This window comes from Eleginops maclovinus, chromosome 3 (genome assembly GCF_036324505.1).
Source record: "Eleginops maclovinus isolate JMC-PN-2008 ecotype Puerto Natales chromosome 3, JC_Emac_rtc_rv5, whole genome shotgun sequence".
Classification (NCBI taxonomy): domain Eukaryota; kingdom Metazoa; phylum Chordata; class Actinopteri; order Perciformes; family Eleginopidae; genus Eleginops; species Eleginops maclovinus.
In genome coordinates, this window is record NC_086351.1 from 7,838,113 (window position 1) to 7,859,912 (window position 21,800).

Here is a 21,800-nt window from a genome sequence, read left to right on the forward strand (position 1 = left end):
GAGTGCAGTCACCTCCGTCGACATGAATATCTTCAGAGCTCATTTCACATAACTTCCTTGGTTTAGGTGGATATAAAACTCTTGAATCATCGGTACATAAGTACATCTAAATAAGAAAATATCTGGTTGTTGGATTAAAAGTTACACCTACCGTATGAACAGAAAAACTTCATAGGAGAATATAACTACAACTCCAAAGGTGCATTTAGGCACCAAACAATCTATCTCAGACCAGGCTAAAGTAGTAATTGTATGTGCCGTTTAGAACACATGATATTAAAAGACAACAGAAAACGCACTGTGAACAACAGTATTTTATTTCAATTAATGGATAATCCATATTTCCAAACAAAAGTAGAGCAGATAAAACAAACTCATAGATTTTTTCTGTTAATTCATTTATCAACAGATAGCGTTCTCAGGTCCCAAATGGCTTTTCCAATGCCAAAGTTGATACCACAGTGTCATGTTGGAAATGTGAGACAGGTTGTCAAAACAAACTTGCTTCCACCAAAGGGAAGAGAAAAAAAAAAAACTAAAATAGTCCTAAACTAAGTCACAGTCATAAGTCCAACTGGGATAATATTGTAACATAGACTGAGGTTTTCAGAGGTTAGTGATACTGTTCTCTACGGTATCGTTACGATAAGCTCAAATGACATGAGACAAGGGGTTTTTCCCTACATGAGAATTTCATCAAGACGAGGAAAAGAACTTGCATGAGGTCTGAAAAATGAAAGTGCTGATGATATTAAAGCAGGACTGTCGTTTCTCTCTATTGATGCATTAAAAAATATCTGCATTTTGCATCACTTTGCTTTGACTTAATGTGCAAATTAATCAATTTTAACATCATGTGAGTTCATTTCCTCCCCTGACAGGACATAATACCTGTTATAACAGGTAACGAGAGATTATGGCACAGTCATAACATAAATGCTCAGTGACAAAATCTTTGTTCTAAGACAAGTACAGCTAGTTTAGTTTTGTAAAATGCTCCCCCCCGGGGACCACTATTGACAATCATGAAAATAAAACAATAATGAGGAGAAGTTGTGTCACTCCTGCGATAACAACATGTAAGGAGTTTCAATAGGCCTTTTGAATTATGAAAAAGGTGGATCAATCGAATGGGTAGCAAGAATCTACCAGTGCTGTGATTTTACAGGAGTGAATAAGTGTTGGTTCTGACTAGTTTACAATGCAAGTGCCTATAAGCTTTTATTTGTATATTTTCTTTTTTACAAACACCTTCTTTCCCCCTGAGACCCAAAACAATTATATATTCAAATTATAAACAAACAGAAAATGCAATATTCATCACCAACACTACCACAAATGCAAAGAATATGCATTGTCAGCTTTGGCAAAGGCTGCTGATAAGTGTAAATGTTTACTGTGTTTGTCTTTTTGTTCTTGTACTGATATTGGCATGTCTGTCTGTCTGTCTGTCTGTCTGTCTGTCTGTCTGTCTGTCTGTCTGTCTGTCTGTCTGTCTGTCTGTCTGTCTGTCTGTCTGTCTGTCTGTCTGTCTGTCTGTGTCTGTCTGTGTCTGTCTGTCTGTCTGTCTGTGTCTGTCTGTCTGTCTACCCACCCTTTGAACCTGAGCTTTTCCCATTGAACTCTAATATGCTATAGATGCCTATGAATCAACGATATACTGTACATATGGACACAATCATGAGTTTTTCTCTCCATACAAACAGTGCTAATACAAACACACACAATAAAACATGTCCTCTGCAAAAGTCCAAGACATTTTGGCATTTGTCTTTTTTTTTAATGGCTTCAGGCTTTCTTTTCAAAAATTGGTGAATATACATAGGCCTTGTGCTCTTGGTTGTAGAGTCCCATTGGCAAAGCCCTTGCTCAGTATTCACCATACTGAGGCACCAACAGTAAAGCTGTCTTTTGCTGCCCCCATTCTCATGGGGTTTGAGACAAGTGACATCTGAAGTGAGTCCATCAGACCTGCTAGTGAACTGCGCAATAACCTGTTCTACCAACTTGTCCATCTTGTGCCACATCTCAAATGTAGCCTGCACTATTGGCTGAGGGGCCGTCAAGTCTCTGCAATGGCCATGAATGATTGGCTGGCTTGAGGAACCAGGAAACGGATGGTATCGTCAGTCTGGGTTTTTTAAGCGGAATGGTGAGGGAGGTGCTTCCTCTGGGAGAGGAAGTTGAACGCGAAGAATGGATGGATGGATGGATGGATGGATGACCAGTTTGATAGACGTTCAGCCTGATTTCTCCCGCAGCTTTTCCCGTCCATCTTCCTCAGGGCCCATTCTCGTTGTAGTGGAGGGAGATGGGCCGGTCGCGCTGGACGGTGGGCATGTACGGCCAGTTGTAGCTGGAGCCTGAGAGCAGCATGTCGCGGAGCAGTGTCTCGATGGGTGTCTTGCCTACCAACCGGACGAAAAACAGCTGCTCAATGACTGGAGAAGAGACGATGCGCAGGGAGGGCAGGCGGAGGAGGAGGCGTCCGAAGCGGTTCGGCTGGCTCGGGTACTGGTTCCTTACATACTCCTCCAGGGCACACTGGGACTTTTCCTGGATGCTCTCTACATGCGCAACGTCTGACAGCCCCATTGCATCTAGAGGAAAGGAAGAGAATATAAATAGTTATCAAAGAGAGTCATTATAGTGTATGAATCACCCTGCAAGAAAGGAAACATAATATGCAATAAAAACACGTAAAATGAAAAAATCCTAATGATCAATTGCCAGGTGTGACGTTTATTTTGTTCCTAATAACAATCACGTTTTCAAGTTGACATTCTGTGTCACTGGGGGTTGAATATGCGAGAATTGTATTTTTATCTAGTGTAATATAACTGGGAGGCTCAATTTGAAGTCTTGACCTGATTTGAATTGTGTTGATTATATGACATAAATGCTGTAGCAGAGGGGTTATCAAATGTAATAAAGAGCTGACGTTTTTTGTTTCTTTATTCAGCTTAAATTCCTCAAGTCATAGAAAATCTTTCTCAAACTTGAGCAAATTGAGGTTGTCACTGCAGAGATGCGTATCTGATACACTCCTGTGGTCTGTGTTCACAGCACACTACAAAGTCCCGTTCCCCGCAGCTGGAGGTCATGTTCTGCCCCCCGCCTCCTCACACCTCCTCTCGATGGCCCCTGCCTTGGTAAGAGTCTCACACAACGGATAGAGTGTGTAACACTGCGCAGTACTTTTCGCACCCTCTGTGTGTAGGGGAGAGCACGGGGGATTAAGCAAAAGAGGTCACGATGTGTGAACTCAAAACAAAGACACATTTCACTGTACTATGCCACATACTGTACATTCAGGGGGAGTGCTCTCTGACTCTGCCCCCTGAGTGAACCCTCATGTGGAGGACAGGATTTCAATGTGGGAAATTTCTCCTCAAGAGCGTTCTTTCGGTCTGAAAGTGCTGGCCCGTAGGTTTTAACCTGTCACCTTGCATCGTAGGTCCCCTTTGTCGTCTCACACTTTGATCTGCCCCCTGTTTAAACCCTGGTGGGTTCCATACAACAAAACATTTAATTTATGTCATATTTTAATCAAGCGTGTCAACCTCGACTCACTCCCAGCGGCTGCTATAATTGCCCCCACTTCAGCTGTATTTCCCTCCACTTGGGGGCCAGCTGAATTGCTTTTTTTGCTGGGCCGCCATTTTGGGTCCTGCGTGACAAAGCATTCCCTGCCTGGCTGGGATTAGTAAAGCTGTCTGTGGGACTGAAACCACCTCGCGTGCCGAAGCGACAGCTCTGTGGGCGCCCTTACACGCCAAGTGGCATTTTCTTTTGTCTGATCCTTGGGCACACACCGGGTCAATGGGGGTGAGGGATCAGGGTGGCAGCACTGAGATGCCCGTTGTCTGATGTGCATTGATGGGACTGGGCTTCACAGGGGAAGTGAAGGGAGGGACTCAGAGGGAGGTGAGGGTTTATTGGTGTTTGTCTCAGCTTGTTAGCTCATTGCACCAGGTCTGCAGGAGTCAGGTTTATGAACAGGTCTATCTAGTGTGAGAGTGCGCATGTCTGTTTCCATTAAACTCAATGTTCTGCTATTATCTGCACGTTTCGCTAAATGTATCGTCTTCTTTTGGCGAGTCATTTGCAGTTTTTTATGATGTGTATGTGGGTACATCTGCCCGCACACAGACTAGTCACATGGGATGCTCAGGGCTACAGGGGTTATGTAGGTCATGGCCGTGGCTGTTGCGAATCCTCCGTCTCACTGAAACCCACCATACATAATTCAACTCCCGTGGTGGGGGCAGGGGTCCCAGGGCCTGGGCTGGGCTTGGGGTGGGGTTCGGGGAGTGTAGGGAGGAGGGGTGGATGACTGGTTTCAATAATAGATGAGATCGTGAAGGATGGCTGATGAAAGCAAGGAAGAGAGGGGAGCTCTGGACCCACAGACACCCACATACACGGAGGAGTGACGTTAGGTACAAACACAGTTAATCTGACAAGCCATGCAAAGAGGGGCTTCTCAGTGTTGGCTTCTTCACCATCCGTTTCCCCCTGGGTCACAAAGCATGATCTCTCATTGAAGTATCCCAGAAGTGACAGTATTTTGGCTGGCACTGGAGTGCAGTGACTGTTGGGATAAACCTCAACTGGGTTTGTATGTAAGCAGTATGAAAACAATGCCATGAGTTTCCTCAAGATGTAACACCATTGTATTTTGATTTAGTCTCATGTGTAGCTCAGTGGGAAACGCATGCATTGACACAGTGAGGGGGTGAGGCTCAAGACCCCTGACTTTTTTAATGATCTTTGGGGGCAATGGCCATAAATAGACCAATCTATGGCACAAAAGTATTTTCTTTGTCATAAGGTCGCCCTGATAATTGTTTAAATATTGTAGGAAATGTCCATAATCATCAAAAAATTAAGAACCTTGAACAAATATCACAGTGAAGCAACTTCACAGATCATGGTCTGCTCGTTTCCATTTTATTAGGAGGTCCGAAAAATGGATTTAAGAATTCAAGCAAGTGTGTAGTATACAAATAATGGATCAGCCTTTATGTTTTTATATAGAAATATATAGAAATATATAATGATATATGTATAATGTATTTGTCTATCAGTCTTTCCCACAAAATGTTTTTGTATTAAATGGGCAGACGAATTAAAGCTCAGCGAAGGATGACTCCAGGATAAATACAAAGGTAAAAGCTTATGGTTAACTCCAACAGCGAAAAAGTGAATTAAGTGATGCACCTACGCACAGGGTCAGTAGCGGTTCTTTAGATTATGAGAGAGCGATCAAATTACAGAGAAATTCATGGAGGGCAAAGACCATGGCTGACTAGTGGGAAGGCTGTAGCAGCAGCATTTACATATGGAGCCAACGAGACAATATCTGCTGCAGCATTAGAGGTCACGCTTCGGTCAGGCTCAGCGAGGTGAAAAGGTTGCGGTTAAGTAAAGTTGAAGCCAGCTTCATGCGTCACACTGGATTCCAACTCAGCAGAGGGAAGAAAGGTTTCTTCACACTAAAAAGCTCTTATTCTGTGGTTAACTTATCAAGCAAAAGTTTAAATGTAAAATCACAGATTGGAATTTAGTCTCTAGAATCTCTAATTGTCTTTTTAAGTTCACAGTAATGCTGGTAATTAGTCAGCTTTTTACACATGGATTAGTCACATCACTGACTGCATTTATGTGAAATGGCTTCTTAAAAAGCAGACATAAGATGGGTTTTAAATAATTTTGGCATCAAAGCCTCATCTACACACATTTTGGAAGCTATAGATGCTCACCACTATTATGTTTTATCAATTAGCTTGAGCCTAAATCTTTTTGAAGCTTGTATCAACAGCTGACAACATTTTCATGTATCCAAACAACAGCAACACCTTTGCATGAGATGTAACAACTTGAAGTTTCCTTTGAAGTTCTTCATTTCTATACCGGTAACATATTTAAATGCTGTTTGCATGTTGTTCCATACCCTGTGATTACCTGTCCCTGTCAGAATGATTAAAACCAATTAACGGGACATTTTTGTGCCATTGAATGTCAGCACACTAACCTGCAAATGACTTCCCTTCTGCCTGAGTATGAGTAAAGTCACTAACAAGAGAGGATATGTTATGTTGTGTTTTTAATCAGAATCTAACCACAAAGGAGAGTAAAGATCAATGCATCTTGACAGTAATTGATTAAGTTTACAATGAATACATCTATTTGTGTTACATTTTTAATCCACATGATATTGATTTCAACGCGGTTTCATATTAATTTCATTTGTTGATGTATTTCATATCCTAATCATCCTCAACCATCTTGCAAGATTCCTGTCTCTTCCTCTTCAAATGTTTCAATGTGCATCATTTAAAAGCTTAGAAAGCAGAAACGCCATACATTTGACATTTTGAGGTTATGAATTTCCAATCCTTTCTAAATTTTCTATTACCCACTCTGGAGCCATCCACTGCTAGTCAAATCCTGTTTCACAGAGACGAGTCACAATTGACATTTTACGCAGCTGCTCTGTGTCTTTCACTGTTTTTATTAAGCTTTAATGAAACTCACCAGACGTGAAGAGCACGATGGACTTGAGGCAGGAATATTCAGCCGTGTCGACCTGCAGGGCCTTCAGCTTCTCCACCTGCTCCTGGAAGACACGGATGTGATCCATGAAGGCCACCACGCGCTCTGCTGACATGGGCGATGCATGCAGGCCTGCTGCTGCCAGTAGAGGGGCCACGTGGAGCGGCATGGAGCACTGGGCAGCGTTGAGGACGAAGAGCTCGCTCCAAGACATACGCAATAGAGCCACCTAGGAAATCAGATTGAGATAAAATTAGATGTGGTTGACAGATCTGGATTTGAGAAACTTAAAACCAAATTTAAAAAAAATAATCCTGAATATGGACGTAATGGGGACAAGATAATGATTCCAAATACTTAAGGATTGTTAACTGGATTCAAACAATCAAAATGTATCTAACAGGAATGATGTGTAAAAGTTGTATCAGGTTTGGCAAGTGCTCATGATTTGCATACTTCAAGCAGCACTTCCACCTATCATTGGAACGTGTCAAACTGTAATTCAATAGCGCTAATGTTAAGAGTGGAGCCAGACACGAAATGCACTAAACATCTAATAATCCTGACCAGGTCAGAATTTGGTCACATTATTAAAAGAGGAAATGCTAACCAGCCAGACAACAGGAGCTCTATTCATGCACATGATGTTGAAACGCGTAATATATTCAATAACTGAAGGAAGGAGGAAGCATAAACAAATCAGGCATGTTGCACAAAGATTACAGAGTGTCAAACTGTCAAAAACTGATTGTAAGGACCAATGAATGTAATGAAACGTTCATCATAAAGCTACAAGAGGATGTGATGCGTCTTTTGATATATAAACATATTCATCTTAATTTAATTTAACCAAAATGACCCACCTTAGTAGCAGAACTTAAAATGATGGTTAATTGCTATTAGTAAGTTGTCTTCTTTAACAGCGTTTACATTTTTTTTTTTACCCTGATAGGCTGATAACTTTAGAAGCAGTATAGTTACAAGACACGTGTGAGCATCAGCTGTAGTTTTATTTTTTAAGATTGAAAATATTCATACAAAATGGTTTTATATAAAGCACAAGCTACTTGTACAATTCGAGACGGGGCCGATGCATACTACATGTTGACATGACGTTAATGATAAGATGTGGTGCAGGTACAGAATGACATATTTGTGATGACTATGTCTGCCCAAGGTGCGCGTGAATATTTATAGGTCAGGCGATTCTTTCCGTGCCAGGAATTTACAGCTGGTGTAAATCTACAAGAGGAGCACTGACACCAGGCCTGTTCCTGCCGTGAGTGAATAATAACCAAACAGAATTATTTTTATGTAACACTGAGTGATGGTGATTCACAGATAAGGAAAATTTTAAAATCTATTGTTATCATTTTGAAAGTGCTTGAGAGGGTGTGATACAGAATATGTTTATTAATCATACAAATTACATATAACATGAGTGAGTTGATAGGAAGAGTATCTTTGCAACAGATCAAATAATTCCTTCAACGTTGCTGATCGGATATTTTAGTGTAAATTCTCACCTGATCCATGAGCTGCAGGTCGGGGAAGAAGGGGATGTTCTTGGCCCACTCCACGGCACTGAAGAGCAGCCTGGCCGCCAGCTCACAGATGTTCTCAATGCCCATCAGGTTGTTTCCCTGCATGCACTGGGCCCCGTAGCGAGAGGTGGGGTAAGGTTCAGCGCGCAGCAACAGAGAGATGAAGCCGGAAAGGTAAGGCTGTCCGTTGTACGGGTCAGTGCCATTGGTCAGGTACTGCCCCGGGCTGGTCTGGGAGTTTGATGTGCGTCCTCGCTGCACAGCTGATGGGGGGAAAAAAAACCATGAAATTGAGACTCCAGCAGCATAAATCAGAATATTGAATAAAAGAATAGGCAACATTTTTACAGAGTTTATATTTTGTCTTCATCGCAGTAAAGACTTTTAACAGACCTTTAAATATCTGTAAGCTTACACAGCCTACATGTAAAATTAGTAAAACTTAAAAGCCTGACGGAAAAACTGAAAGTAAAGGAGACAAAGACAAAAAAGAAAGAGTGAAATTGGGTATGTCTAATGTGTTTGCTGGGGGGTTTGTAGAATAGGGTCAAAGGGGCAAAAAGTGTGGAGAAGGGGAACATTTCTCTGACTCCTAAATATGTCAGCGCTCGTCTTTTGAGTAGCGGGGTGGAAAGTGGCCAGGTCAAGGCCATTCTGCGCTGCTGTAGTGCATCAATGAGTAATGACAAGCAGCAGCTGGTAAAGATATAACACTGTTTCACACCTACATATGTTACACACCCACATATGCATACACACATGAATACATACGATAACATACTGCCCCCTCCCCTCCCTATGCTGGCAAATGGCTCAGCCTTAGGCGAAAAGGGCACACAGAGGCCAAGCTCTCCTACCCCCCCCGTGCTGCAATGATGATGCGGCGAGTGCTCAAAGGCCCATTTGGAAAACACCTGTTCAGTCATCCCCACTGTCTGACTAATAACTCCATCTACTGTTACACCGTGAGATATAGGGGGGAGTGGCAATGAGAATGCAAAGGGGAGGGGGGAACATGTGAGGGGGAAAATTAGGTAAAAGGGTGAAATGGTGGGATAAGGGGAGAAAAAGTGAGAAAAACAGAGATTGAGGGAATAGAGTGGAGAGGTGTGGAGTTCAATGTATTTGAATATAGCCTGAGATGAGGCTTCAGATAGAGAGCGGTGGTTTACATAAAGAGACAGGTGGAAGCAGGCGGTGGAGAGAGGGGTGAAAATTAAAGGAAGGAGGGGCTCGGAAAATGCTTTTCAACTCTGCATCACCTGTCACCTCACATGCAGCAGCTGTGTCAATTGAACGCACCGTCTGAAAAACGAGAGGTCAAATCACTCACGGGCGTTATAAAAATGCCTTTAATTCTAGCCTGTCCTCTGAGCTGAAAAAATACCTCTGTACAAAAGGTGTTGACCTCTAACTACCAGTTTTCCGAGTTAACTTGTGTCAGTCTGTGTGTTCCCGGACAAGAATGTGATCTCCTTGAGCAAACAGCACTGTGCGGAGCTATGAAGAGGTGTTGCCTGTCACAAAGATGTTTTCGCACAATGGGACATTCCTTGTCACTCGCACTCCCGCAGCTCTCATCTCGCCTTGCAAAGGAAGGCTGTCAGATTAGCCGCACGTGTCTGTCTTTGCAGGATTTCACAAACAAAAGAATATGTAACACTGCCTTGAGTAGCAGGGGGGAAAGTAGTCCGAGTAAGGCCGTGCAATTTTAACAAAGTCGACCTGATGAGATACGTTTCCAGTCACTCTGGGGTGCATCCTAGAGTGTTCACTCAACAAGTCCTCTAAATCAAGCCACAAATAAAACGTCTTAAAGGTTTTAGTAAAAATGCATGTGTTAAGGAAGTCCTGAACATATTGGAACTTATAAGAAAGGAGTCCCTGAACTTCTCCCTACATGGAAATCACCATAACCTTACTCCCTCTTTTCACCACTCCTCAGGCCTCTGGACTTTGTTATTCACGGGCAATGCTGAAAGGATCAATTCTGTTGTTGTTCCCTTAGAGGAGTACCTTGACAGGCTCTTCTCTGATTCCCCGTATCTAATTCAGAGCAATCTTATGACCTACAAATCTCATAGTTGTAAAAACTCCTCCTGCATCACTTTTATATCTCTCAATCAAATTGTTCAACATTAAATGACGTTCCAAAAATTCCATGACCTGTTGGGACCTGGCTTCCTTGCTGCTACGCGAATTCATAGCTATTAATCTGCTTTCATATTGATTAGTGGTTAATCCTGCAGATGGTGGCGAATCTACTTGATCCACTTGACTTTTCAAAAGCCTCATTGTGGAGGTCACTCGTGGCTGAGGGGCAGAGCACTTGAGTAGCTCTGACTCAGACACATAACTCTCTGTTTTTCCTCGCCTACAGCCGGCTGGATGACACGAAGGAGCAGAGAGAAAAAGAAAGAGAGAGAGGGGAGATTTTTGGAAAGGTCTAAATTAATAGAGGAAGACAGACAAGTGTAGAGACAGAGAGATGTCGTGTCTTGGCAAAGAGGAGGGCAGCAAGAGAGACAGAAATGACATTACTGAGAAACAGATGCCTGAGGATAAGACAAAAAGGAAAGCAGGGTCAGAGATAGAGAATTAATGGTGGAGGGGGGGGGGTATAAAGTCACATTTGGGTGTCTGCCATAAGCTGTTTCCTGTTTTTTAATTGGGGTGCACTGTAGCTTAGCTTGATTTAATTTGTCATCAGAAAACAAGAGGGGGGAAAAGCTTGAACTGCTAGAGGGATAATTTGGATCGTTTGAAGTGGGGTTGTCAAGTCAGTGTATTGCCTATAGGAGTACGAACAAAAAAAGATATCAACTGAAAATAAGTTCAAGTGAACGCTGTATTTATAATTGTTGCACCGCCTTGCCGGAAAGTGTGATTTTACAAAGCACAGGAAACGCTGAACTACTGCTACCTCGATTGGTTAGTCTATAGGTTTGTATATTTGACTTTGGTGAACCTAAACTAATCAAAATCACACAAAAATACTGAAAGCATGAGCCAGCAGTAGACCAGCAACTTCCATGATCTGCAAGGTAAAGTAGGAAAATGTTCTACAATTAGCAAACACTTGACCTGGTACTGATTTACTTATTTAAACTTCCATCTAACTGGGGGCTTGTCGACTGCCTTCTACTGTAAGTAATACACCAGATTGAGGGCAGACAAAGCCCAGCAAATCCCTAAAACCCAAAACAAAACAGCATCACGTGTATGTAGGAGGGTTATAAAATGAGGGCAGGAGAATGAGTTAGATGAGGAGGGATGCACACAAACAGAGGTACCATGGGACATTTCAGCTGCGACTTTTAAAATGCCACTTCAGCAAATGGCAGCTGGCAGAGTGCACAGTTCGCTGCCTGGCTGCCCTGGATTAGCCTCTGGGTCAGACTGTTAGTGGAATTACAGCAGCTAAATACAATTAAGGCCTATCAACATTCTGACTAAAAGGTCGCAGTGCTGGGGAAACACAGACGCATTATAGATTTGGCTCTGTCTGATGGTTGCATTTAATAAGTAGGTTTTTCCATTTCTAAAGCTTCCATTGGCGAGCGAGAAATAAATGTTCCTGGATGAACCTGTGCCTGCCTCTTCACATCACATCTTGCCACACCTAATTTCTGAGTATGCATATGTTTTAGTATATCTTTAAAAGAGGATTACAATCTTAATAAACTCTGCAAACAAAAAAAACATAAAAATACCTGGTTGTATTTTTTTCAGGGCCTATATGTGTGTCACTGCACAAGCCTGTGTAAATGCACATAGGTGTGATATGTATCAAAGGGCTTTGTGTGATGTGACACCAAGGTAATATCCCTGTGACTCTCCCAGTTTTTATTTTGGCTCTGAACTCTGACCTGCAGGGCAAAGCTCCCAAAGAGAGTCAGATAGGAGGCAGAGAGGAGCTAATGTGTAAACCAGTAGAGAGTTAGAGATAATGAGGCAAACAACGTGACGTAAGGGAGCAGTAAAAACAAGCACATATTTTATGAATACCTGATTTTTTAAATGTCTAAAATCTGTCAATCAAACTCTGTGATGCCATTGGGTGGGGTAACACTGCTTTAGGGGTCACTGCACTGTTAATAGGATTCAATAGTTTCTTTAAAAGGGTTTTTATATGTTCAGATACTGTTCCTTCACGCGGTCTGACGACTCCGTGGTTCAAAGCATACTATTGTGCAAGTGAACGTTCCTTTCTGTTAGTTTGAAAGAACATTTCATATTGCCAGAACTTCCTTTTTGTTTTCTTGTTAAACATCAACCACACACTAGTTGTGTTCAGCATAGAAACAGTTCTCTGTCAAATCTGATATCAACTTTGGTTTTGTTTAACATGTATGACATAACAACTGGACAGAGTTTTTTGAGTGTATTTAAGCTCCTTGATAAGGTTTTTAAGCCATTGAAACTTACTGTTCGACTCTAACTCTCACTACGCTCACGGTACACGACATGCCCAGAAAATAACAAACGGACAGACAAAGTGTGAACCAGGCTGTTAAAGATGCTGGAGCATTTAAAAACTAACGAGCCAGATAATTAAGTTGATGAAAAGCAAAAGCTGTATGTCTAAAGAAGCAACTGTTCTCAAACAAGACCCCATATCAATTTCTTAAAGAGATAATATGTCAGTGTTGTTTTTACATCTCATTTCCGCTGCCCCCAAGTGGTAAACAGAAAATCAATTACAGAAGCTTAACAGCTACTGTTGCAATGTGTGTAAAAATAGTTGCGAAGAAAAAAGTGATGCTTGCCTGTGTATCTACGTGTAACACACCGAATGTGTGGCAGTCCAGTATAGGAGAAGCAACAAAAAAAAATTGCTTATTGTTGCATCCCACTAAAGGAACCCACCATTATAAAATAGAAGGAGGATATAGCTAAATCAATATGTATTATAATAAAAGTGTTGCTCAAAAAAACTTTACTACCCAGCTAACCAAACCTTCCTAACAATTTAACTGCACACTGAAAGATGTCTAACTCAGTTGTGTGTTGAACATGAAAGAGCAGCGGTATGCAGCGATACAATGTGAGACACAACACAACGCGAGTGCCGAAAAAACCGGAGGCAGTGCAGGAAGAGAGGGAGAACAGTGACGCAGACAGAGAGAGACAGAGACATGGAGGGCAGAGGAGGTTGCGTGAGGAAGTTGCTTTGCTGTGTGTGAATGCAGTTGCCTCCATCTCTCTCTTAGACTTTGATGATGCAGTTCTTGAATTAATTAGTAAACCAAATTCAGCCTCTGTGACTCTGATTCACACTATCCCTATATTTACACTTTCACAAACCCCCTTCTCTTTCTTCAACACACTGTGGGCCACAGCAGGTTAGACGTTTATGTATTTTTTTGTGAGTTTAGTCATTGCATAACACATATTGTCCTTGGAGGTAATCCCCCTCTCAGCTCCCTGGCTTTATTTGTTATTTACCTACAGGATATTATTATTTTTTGAGCTTTGAAACCTGACTTCAAACCGAATTTTGGGCTGAAACTACCTTTACTTTATTTTTTAAGAATAAGATAAGATGGGAAACATTTGTTTTATTATATTTATCCCAAATTTAACCAGAAAGGACAATACATTATAATATACAGTATGGTATAATTTCATGATGTCCCTGTGGTCTGTGAGGTGCCCAAAAAACATGTCTGGCCACTATCCCATACCTCTATAAATGCCAGAATAATTATATTAATCCAAATAGGAAAATGTATTGGTGCATCTATTTCTGTCCTCTCTACTGCTGCACTCCCACTCACTGAGCATACATAAGATCATCAACTAAAAGCCTAAATTATAAATGTGCAGTTTCCCCCACAGCGCTATACTAAAGAATGGCTGTCCGCCAGACTGAAGCAGAAACCTCGTAGAGGTTTAACGTTTCTGAACAATTATTTGCCTCTTTCTTGAGTGTGTGTGTGTCAATACAAGTGACCCGAGTGACACACAAAAACAGGCTGAGCTACTTAAGTCTTAAGCAAAACAGTCCAGAGTCAGTTTAGTGATTGACTGAATGCACCTGAGAGGGTCACATTACTCTAGTCACATTAGTGATACAGAAAGAGGCATAAGCTTAGAAGGGAAGAGGTCATTATGTGTTGTATTGCAATGAGAAGCTTCTTTACCTTGATGTGTACAAAAGCATTAAAAACAGCATCACTCATCCATTATTTAATATTGAAGCTAGCCTTGGAGATAATGCCACCGACTTTGGTGTGTCACTTTAATGGAGGTGAGCAGTTTTGTGAATGGGAGCCATTTTCCTCTGAGACGCCTGTGATAATGACTGTGAGTATGCTGACAGGGGTTAAGTATTTGAATTTGACAATATCTGAATGACTGAGATATGTAAAGGCTTTCAGAGCCACAAGAGGCTAGGCTGCAGTGTTTTGGTGTTAAATTGCCCATTGTGGAGTATATGGATTAGTCAATACACGCTGCCTGTTAGACTTTAGTGAACTATTTACTCACTGCAGAGGCACAGGCATGTTCACACATTTGGACTTTGACATGTTATCAATGTGTTAGTTTGGGTTGACCTATATATTTTTGCTGCTGCTGGTGTTTTGTCAGAGCGCGATATGGGTCAGAGGAGACAGCAGCGAATGTGAATGTTTTATCTGTGTTAGGCTATGATACAAATGTTTAAGTTATTTACTATCACTAACATCTTGTGTCTGCAGGTATGTGGTGTGCTCACAGCTGCCCAGGTGTATGCCTCAAACAGTAACAGAAAACAAAGATGTAATCAGATTACACATCTATTAGACTCACACAATAGACTTTAATGTAATACAATTATTTTACTGGGTAAAAATGATGCCATCATTTTGTATTTAAGGAAGGAAATGAGATCAAAAAAGAGTGGAAGTCATGCCTTCCAGTTGTGAAAATTGCTGTCATCATCCAAGGACACGACATCAATTTTGAGAACATGGCTTTACGAAATACACTGAGCAGAAGACACATTTGTGTTGCTAAAAAAACTAATTTCCCCATTGTAATTTCTAAGGTTACATTATTAAGTTATGTTTTAAGTTTAACTAAAAGTATTTGTATGGATATATCTTTTCTCTGGAAGTTTGGAAATTGTACATTGAGGTAATCCAAATGGAAAAGTAATCATGTTAAATTATTTTAACATTCGACACTTGAAAAAGGCTTCTAGTCACATGTTTTAAAAAAGGTAATAAAGCAAGACAACATTTTTAAAGTTACAATCCCATCGATGGATTAAAGACCCACAACAAGTTGAGATAATAATTGCATGCATTAATCAAAGTACTAGCACACCTGACTTTCTGTCGGTGAAGTCAGTACCTTGTCTTTGCTTCAACATTAAAACATTAACTCCAGCTCAAAGGAACTGTCATGCTGATTTTCTTTGCCTCCCCGCTTCCTATTCAACCTAGAAACTGTGCTGACTGAGAAACAAGACGAGGTTCAGTGTAGCTGTGTGGTGAGACAATGACACTAATGCTGCCAAGGTTTGATTCCCACTGAGGCCAGCACGGAAATGTTTGCTGCCATGGTGCTGAAAGGTGCTCCCGATAAAACATCTCCAACAAATGATATTATGATCCACACAGCAGTCTGCAGAGAGGTTAAATATCTTCCTTTGGGGGAAAAAACAGAAACACTCACTTGAAACTAAGGAACTTCTACATTCGACAAGGTCCAGTCATGAAACTTTTAGCATGTCTTCCCAGGAAACTAAATATGAAATCAGTCCCAACAGAGAAATCATGCAGCAGGGTGAGTGATCTCAAACCATGCTGTAATTTTTCATAACCAGTATCAAACTGGTTTTTGGTGATCAGGGTTCTGCTATGCAAAAAGCTTATCAACCTTATTTTGTAAATAAATCCATTCACCACATTCAAATTGTTCTAAATATATCCCATAACCTCTCCTATTCACCAGCACTTTCCCCTTATACTTTTCGTACTCAGGATGTGACGCACATTATGACCCATATGCTCTGAAAAAGTAAAAAGGTTTTAAATGATTAATAACATGTCAAACTCCTTCAGCTCAGCAAACATGCATTTTCACTTGTGAGTTCCTGCTATATTTCAACACTATCTTTCCAAGAATTTTGCATATTGCTGGAAATGTGAAATCGGAAATATCCAATGCATATTGCACCCAGATCATATGTGAATAAACACTGCTTCCCTTGACAACCTTAGTTGAACCCGTTGAATAATGCAGATGAAACATAACTTATGTAAGACCTCTGGGGATGGAGGCCAGTGTGCTTTAACAGTCTGGTAACTTCTCAGTTGACACCCTCAATCTTTGAATTCTAGGATGCAGCAGTGTTTCATTTACTGTATATGTTACCATGAAATAAAGAGGCCAGGATTTTGTTTCCAATATTTGTTGCATATATGTTAACACAAATATTAAAATGTGGTTTAGTTGTGACTTTTCCTTAACTAAAACATGGGAGTCAATATTAAATACTTAAAGGATCTGTGACTTACTTAATTCATGCACAATTTGAGTAATGACTTATTATTTCTTAGCTTCTCATTTAACAAAAAATAACTATGACAACACATTACGTTTTGACAATTTGACAGATGGTTAATGTATCCTTAAAAAATGTTCATACAAGTAGATAAATGAATGCTGATAAACAGAAGTCAGCCTACAAAGAGGATTTTAAGGACACAGTTTAATCCTGTTGACCTCGAATGCACCAATAGATGAGCTCAGCCAATGTGAAATGACCTGCTCTACATTTGAGCCTTTTACCCCAACTACAACAGAGCACTGCAGTAAGAGATACAAAGCAGAAAATTAGTTTTAAAACATCATTTTTCTTTTTGTATTAAAATCTAGAAAGTTTTAATTATCCTAAAACTGATTTGAAAGTTGTAACTGATCTTCTTAAAAAAAAAAAAAAAAACATATTTAAAGACACTAAATTAGTGTAAGGGAGAATACTTTTTAGGAGTGCATCAAAGCATCGTAATGTTATCTTATTTTGAAAAGCAAAACGTTTCCTTTTCATGCGTTTCTTAAGGCGAATAAGATCTCTTAAATCTCATGAGCAACATGCAGTTTTTGTTGAGTCTGAAAGATCGCATTTTTAACAAAACTTTTCATCTATGTAATTGAATGTGTATATATTTATTTCCAAAATAAGACATAGCAGAGATGATTTGCAAAAATAAAAAAATCTGGGTTTCGCCTGTTAAAAGTTAACTTTGCATTTCAGGTCTCATTACTACACTGAATAAGACGTTTTCTGCAGCGAGGCAGGCGATTTACACGGGTTCATTCAAATGAAAGAAGCATGACCGAGTCGGTGTGGCTTGGGCTATTTTACAGGAGGTGAGACTGGTTGTACAGTGCACACCCACACTGACACACAAACACACACACACACACAGCCCGAGAGGCATAGTGAGCGGGAACCCTTGAGGGATCATCTCATCTCAGGCTGTAAGGAAAACACGGGCTTTTCCAGCGTCTGTGTTTGGCTCAGGCGGATAACAAAGAGCGGCAAGGGTCGGTGTGAGACACTATCTGTCCTTCATCAATAGCGACCCTGTCGAGGGGTACCGAGATGCTGCTGCTGACATAACAGTGTCATCTGAGAGGGAAATAAACGGGGTGTTGTGTGACATCTTCATGAAAGATTTTTGAAGATGAGTGGGTAAATCACACTTTTTTTTGCACTCACAAAACGGTTAAAGCATTTTTGCCCTTTAACACCTGTGTTAGAGTGTGTGATAGTAAGCGGTTTGTATGCTGCTGTTGGCTATTTTCATAATTTCCCGAAAATATTCCAAAAAGATTCAGTATTTCTACAGCCAAAATATAGCTTTTAAATCAGCAGCTTGTCTCTCTATATGAAGTATTGATGGCCAGAATCAAGTATTTTAAAGTGAATTAACAAACGTAAAATAGAACCCATTAGTAAAGCTGCAAACAGATGTTTAGAGAAATAAATGTGGCTCCATTTGTTGAAAACATTTTGCAATTTGCACCATACCATTTCTCATGAATGGCACGGCGCTGCTGAAAGACAATAAGGGGAAGCGCTGTCCTCCACCAACACGTTTCCACTTCTCCCTTTTGGCATTAACTGACCCGTTGTTAATCCAACACAATACAACAAATGTAGCGGCATCCTCTTATAGCGGCTCTGGGTGTCGGTGAACAAACAGCATAATTAAAACGGAGGGACAAAAGAGGGATTTCACACAGAACACAGCGCACCAGGGTGAATGGTTTAGATTTGGTAAATGAATGTGAAATAAGCATTGTGTATGCCGCAGGTGGTGAGTGATTATTCACTCAGAATAACAACAGTGCATATAAACTGTGTAGCACATTGGAACAACAGGCTTCACAGTGCGTATTTTACGCACATATCTCCATGGCACTTTTGAAAAGTGAGAGGACAAATCAGTGTCATGTTTGATCTTAAATGTGCGATGCAAAAATGTCAACCTGGCCAAATTAAAGGCTTCCAAACAACCTGTTCTAGTTTTACAGCTTTCTTAAATGCTACACATGATGATCTTAACTTTGTGTCAAATATGTTGTGTTTAAATCAAATCAATAGAAGTGAAACAGCACTTGAGGCTTACGCCTGTTTGAAGAGTTAACTTGTTTTTAAAACAGTAAAATATTTTACAGCTGATTTGCAGACTTAATGGCCTGTTAAGATTTATATTTTACAGTGAGCAACATTACGCACAACTTCAAACAGAAATACGATAAGTAAACGCATGCCTCACTTGACAACCTTCACACACCTATGGTCTTACCCTCTCTTCTCATGCCGACTTTCAGGCACTTCTTCAGGCGGCAGTACTGGCACTGGTTCCGGTGATGCTGGTCGATTGGACAGTCTCGGTTCCCCCGACAGGTGTACGAGAGGTTTCGCCTCACCGAGCGCTTAAAGAAGCTTTTGCATCCCTCGCAGGTGAACTGACCGTAATGCTTCCCACTGGACTTGTCCCCGCACACCATGCAGTCCACGTTGGGGATTTTGTCCCCGGAAAGTGTGTCGTTCCCCGGAGTGGAACCGTTGGGGGTCCCCGGTGCCCCGCCGGGCTCCTGGCATATCTGGAGCTGAGACCCCGGATCTGCAGAAATGTTCTCTGGCCACTGGTTTACTACCATTGCCATGCTATCCCCAAACACTTTGCTCTTTGTTTAAATCACAGAAGGAGAGACTGAGATCCTGCTGACGTCTTGGGAGAGAAAAAAAACGAGGAAGGGCGAAAAGGCTCTTCCCACTTCCTCCAGAGGTCAATCTGAGCTTATCTGAGTGTATTTATTTAAATGGTTTATCTGACTTACTGAGTTGTTCCCGCAAACATCTAATCAAAGTTCACAGCAACAGCGAGGTATCAACATGATCGATGCATAACAGCGTAGCCTACAACTCCCGGGGCTCCTCGCTGCCCAGCAATCCATAAACACGTTGTTGGTTCTTCAGAGTGCAACCTCTCGGAAAACTCAGTCCATAGAGTCAGCGTGTTGGCTGTTAAAAACAAAATCTTATCTTACTTCTTCTTCGCTTATACAACTTGAAAGAGGGGCGAATATTAACGGACAACAATGTTTCCCCTCCAGTCGCTCCAGTCTGTCCTCCGATCAATAGCGTTCTGCGTTTCGATTCACGCAAGAGAAATTCTTCCCCCAGACTGACCGCAATTCATGTTGTTTAGAGATTTATTTAGTCCCAGCAAGCTCTTGGAGATAATATGACTCGTAAAAGGCAATCCCTGCTCCTCTTGCGCGCCGCTGTGGGTTTTTTGAAGAAGCAACGTCTGATCTTTATTTACCCAACACGCAGCCTAAATATCCTCGGTGATCGTCCGTGTGGTAGAACAGCTTTAACAGGGAGACACTTTACGTGCACAGCAGTGTTTGCCGCTCGAGTGTATCCCGTCAGCTTTCGACTGCCCGTCCAATCTCCGAGAGGCAAAGCTACAATTTGGGGGAAAGTGTCACTAGCAGGCTGCCTCGTACGGCTGACCCCCTGGCGGCGCTCCATATTAGGTCATAAGTACCAAATAAGGAAGTATCCCCTCCCCTCAGCGGGAGAGGTGAGACATAAAAGGTCTGCAGTGATTGGCCCCAAATGTCTGTTAAAAAAGTAAGGAGCTTTTCTGATTGGACAGCGGTCGATTAGGATGGGTTTGACTGACAGGCGCGGTTGTTGTGATACAAGTACTTTAAAGTGTCCCATTGAAAATACAATGTGCTGCATCTTGTTTGTTTAGCGGTGCAATAAACATGTTGTTAGTTTGTAATTTAAATACGTTTGTAAAGTTAAAAAGTTCTGGAAACTATTCTTGCTGTGTATGTGTTCTACTTTACTTGTTTACTTGTATATTTAATCTATCGTTTTAAGGGATAATGTACATACTTATAATAAAGGGAGAAGGGATTCAAAGTTCCTCTTCACTCGCATTGTTATTTAATTACATCTTTTACCTTCACTGTGATGAAGACAGGAAGACAATTACAGCTGAAGGAGGAAAGTTTCTCTCTTTTTACCTTAATTCTCAGTCTAAGCTTTGTACTTTGTTTATGACTTGACTAATTTGGAGGATACTCCTGGTCCAATATGTACCTTACACAAGTGGGGTATGGAAACCTCCCGTGAACATGCAGATTATATGTATATTTAAGTGATAGTTGAAATGAACAATAATTGCATTTTACAGCTTGTTTAATAAGAAATAGGTTTATGTTAAGAGTTTGAACAAAGCAATTTAACATATTTGTAGATTAAACTGTTGCTGTGAATGCATTATTATTTAAAGCATTTGCATAGGTCTAAACATGTCTTCCCGGTATAAGAAATTATATGTAGGCACTGGTTGTCTGGTTCCCAGGTATTTTAAGGGTATTTTCTGACATGAAATAAAATGTTTTCTCTGAAAATATAATGTCATGTTGTTTATTGTTTTGCCCTCTGATCAGCGACTGAAGGTCACGGTTTACCAACCGTTTTATCTACCATGCAGCATTGCCTTGCCATCAATCTTGAGCAGCTGTCTGTGCATGTAATCCCACAGATGTTTTCTAACATACTGGGTATCAACAAAATGTTTTTAACCCCACCTAGACCTTTACATATTCCACCTTAAATATGCCAACAAGTTAACTAAAAAACAATCTTAAAGAATAGTAGATTAATATGTTGTATGTTCCAGAAATACTCCTCTCAGTTCTGCAAAAAGAATTTTAAAAAAAGGTGCCAAACTTCTCACCAAGCCATAAAACTCCCTAAATCGTTTACCAGTCGGGAAAGTGTTGATTTTGTCGTTTTGTTGTGTTATACAGTCTCTGGCAGCGCACAAAAGGCTGTTGCGGTAATTAACAGTGACAGTGTTGTTCTCTAATGGGTTTCTTTCCACACCGAGAGCAGCGGGGACCTGATTATTTTCCCAGATCGGGGCTTGATTTGTCATGTGAAGGTAATTCCAACAACACCGCTGCCAGGGGCGAGTGTCCCATCACCGCCCCGGTGCTGCATGGGACCGGGGTTTGAAAAGCGATAATGTGTTTAGACACGCTCTCACACTTCCTCTCTTAAGGACATGCATACATTATCTATCCATCTATCCATATCCATCTATCTATCTATCTATCTATCTATCTATCTATCTATCTATCTATCTATCTATCTATCAA

The 21,800-nt window shown here is 41.0% G+C and overlaps 1 protein-coding gene across 2 annotated transcripts; it reads right to left on the bottom strand.

Annotated features, from left to right (window-relative positions):
* Positions 1-299: 299 nt before the first annotated feature.
* On the bottom strand, positions 300-20,078 carry nr2f5 (nuclear receptor subfamily 2, group F, member 5). Of its 2 annotated transcripts, none has more exons than XM_063879276.1 (4): positions 18,914-20,078; positions 8,085-8,365; positions 6,541-6,787; positions 300-2,600 (listed from the first exon to the last, which is right to left on the bottom strand). In XM_063879276.1, exons 1-4 carry the CDS (start codon positions 19,275-19,277, stop codon positions 2,281-2,283), a joined length of 1,212 nt encoding a protein of 403 aa, XP_063735346.1. In that variant the 5' UTR covers positions 19,278-20,078; the 3' UTR covers positions 300-2,280. The 2 variants fall into 2 exon arrangements, with proteins under 2 accessions (XP_063735346.1, XP_063735345.1); XM_063879275.1 differs by having other exon boundaries at positions 18,902-20,078.
* Positions 20,079-21,800: the final 1,722 nt, after the last annotated feature.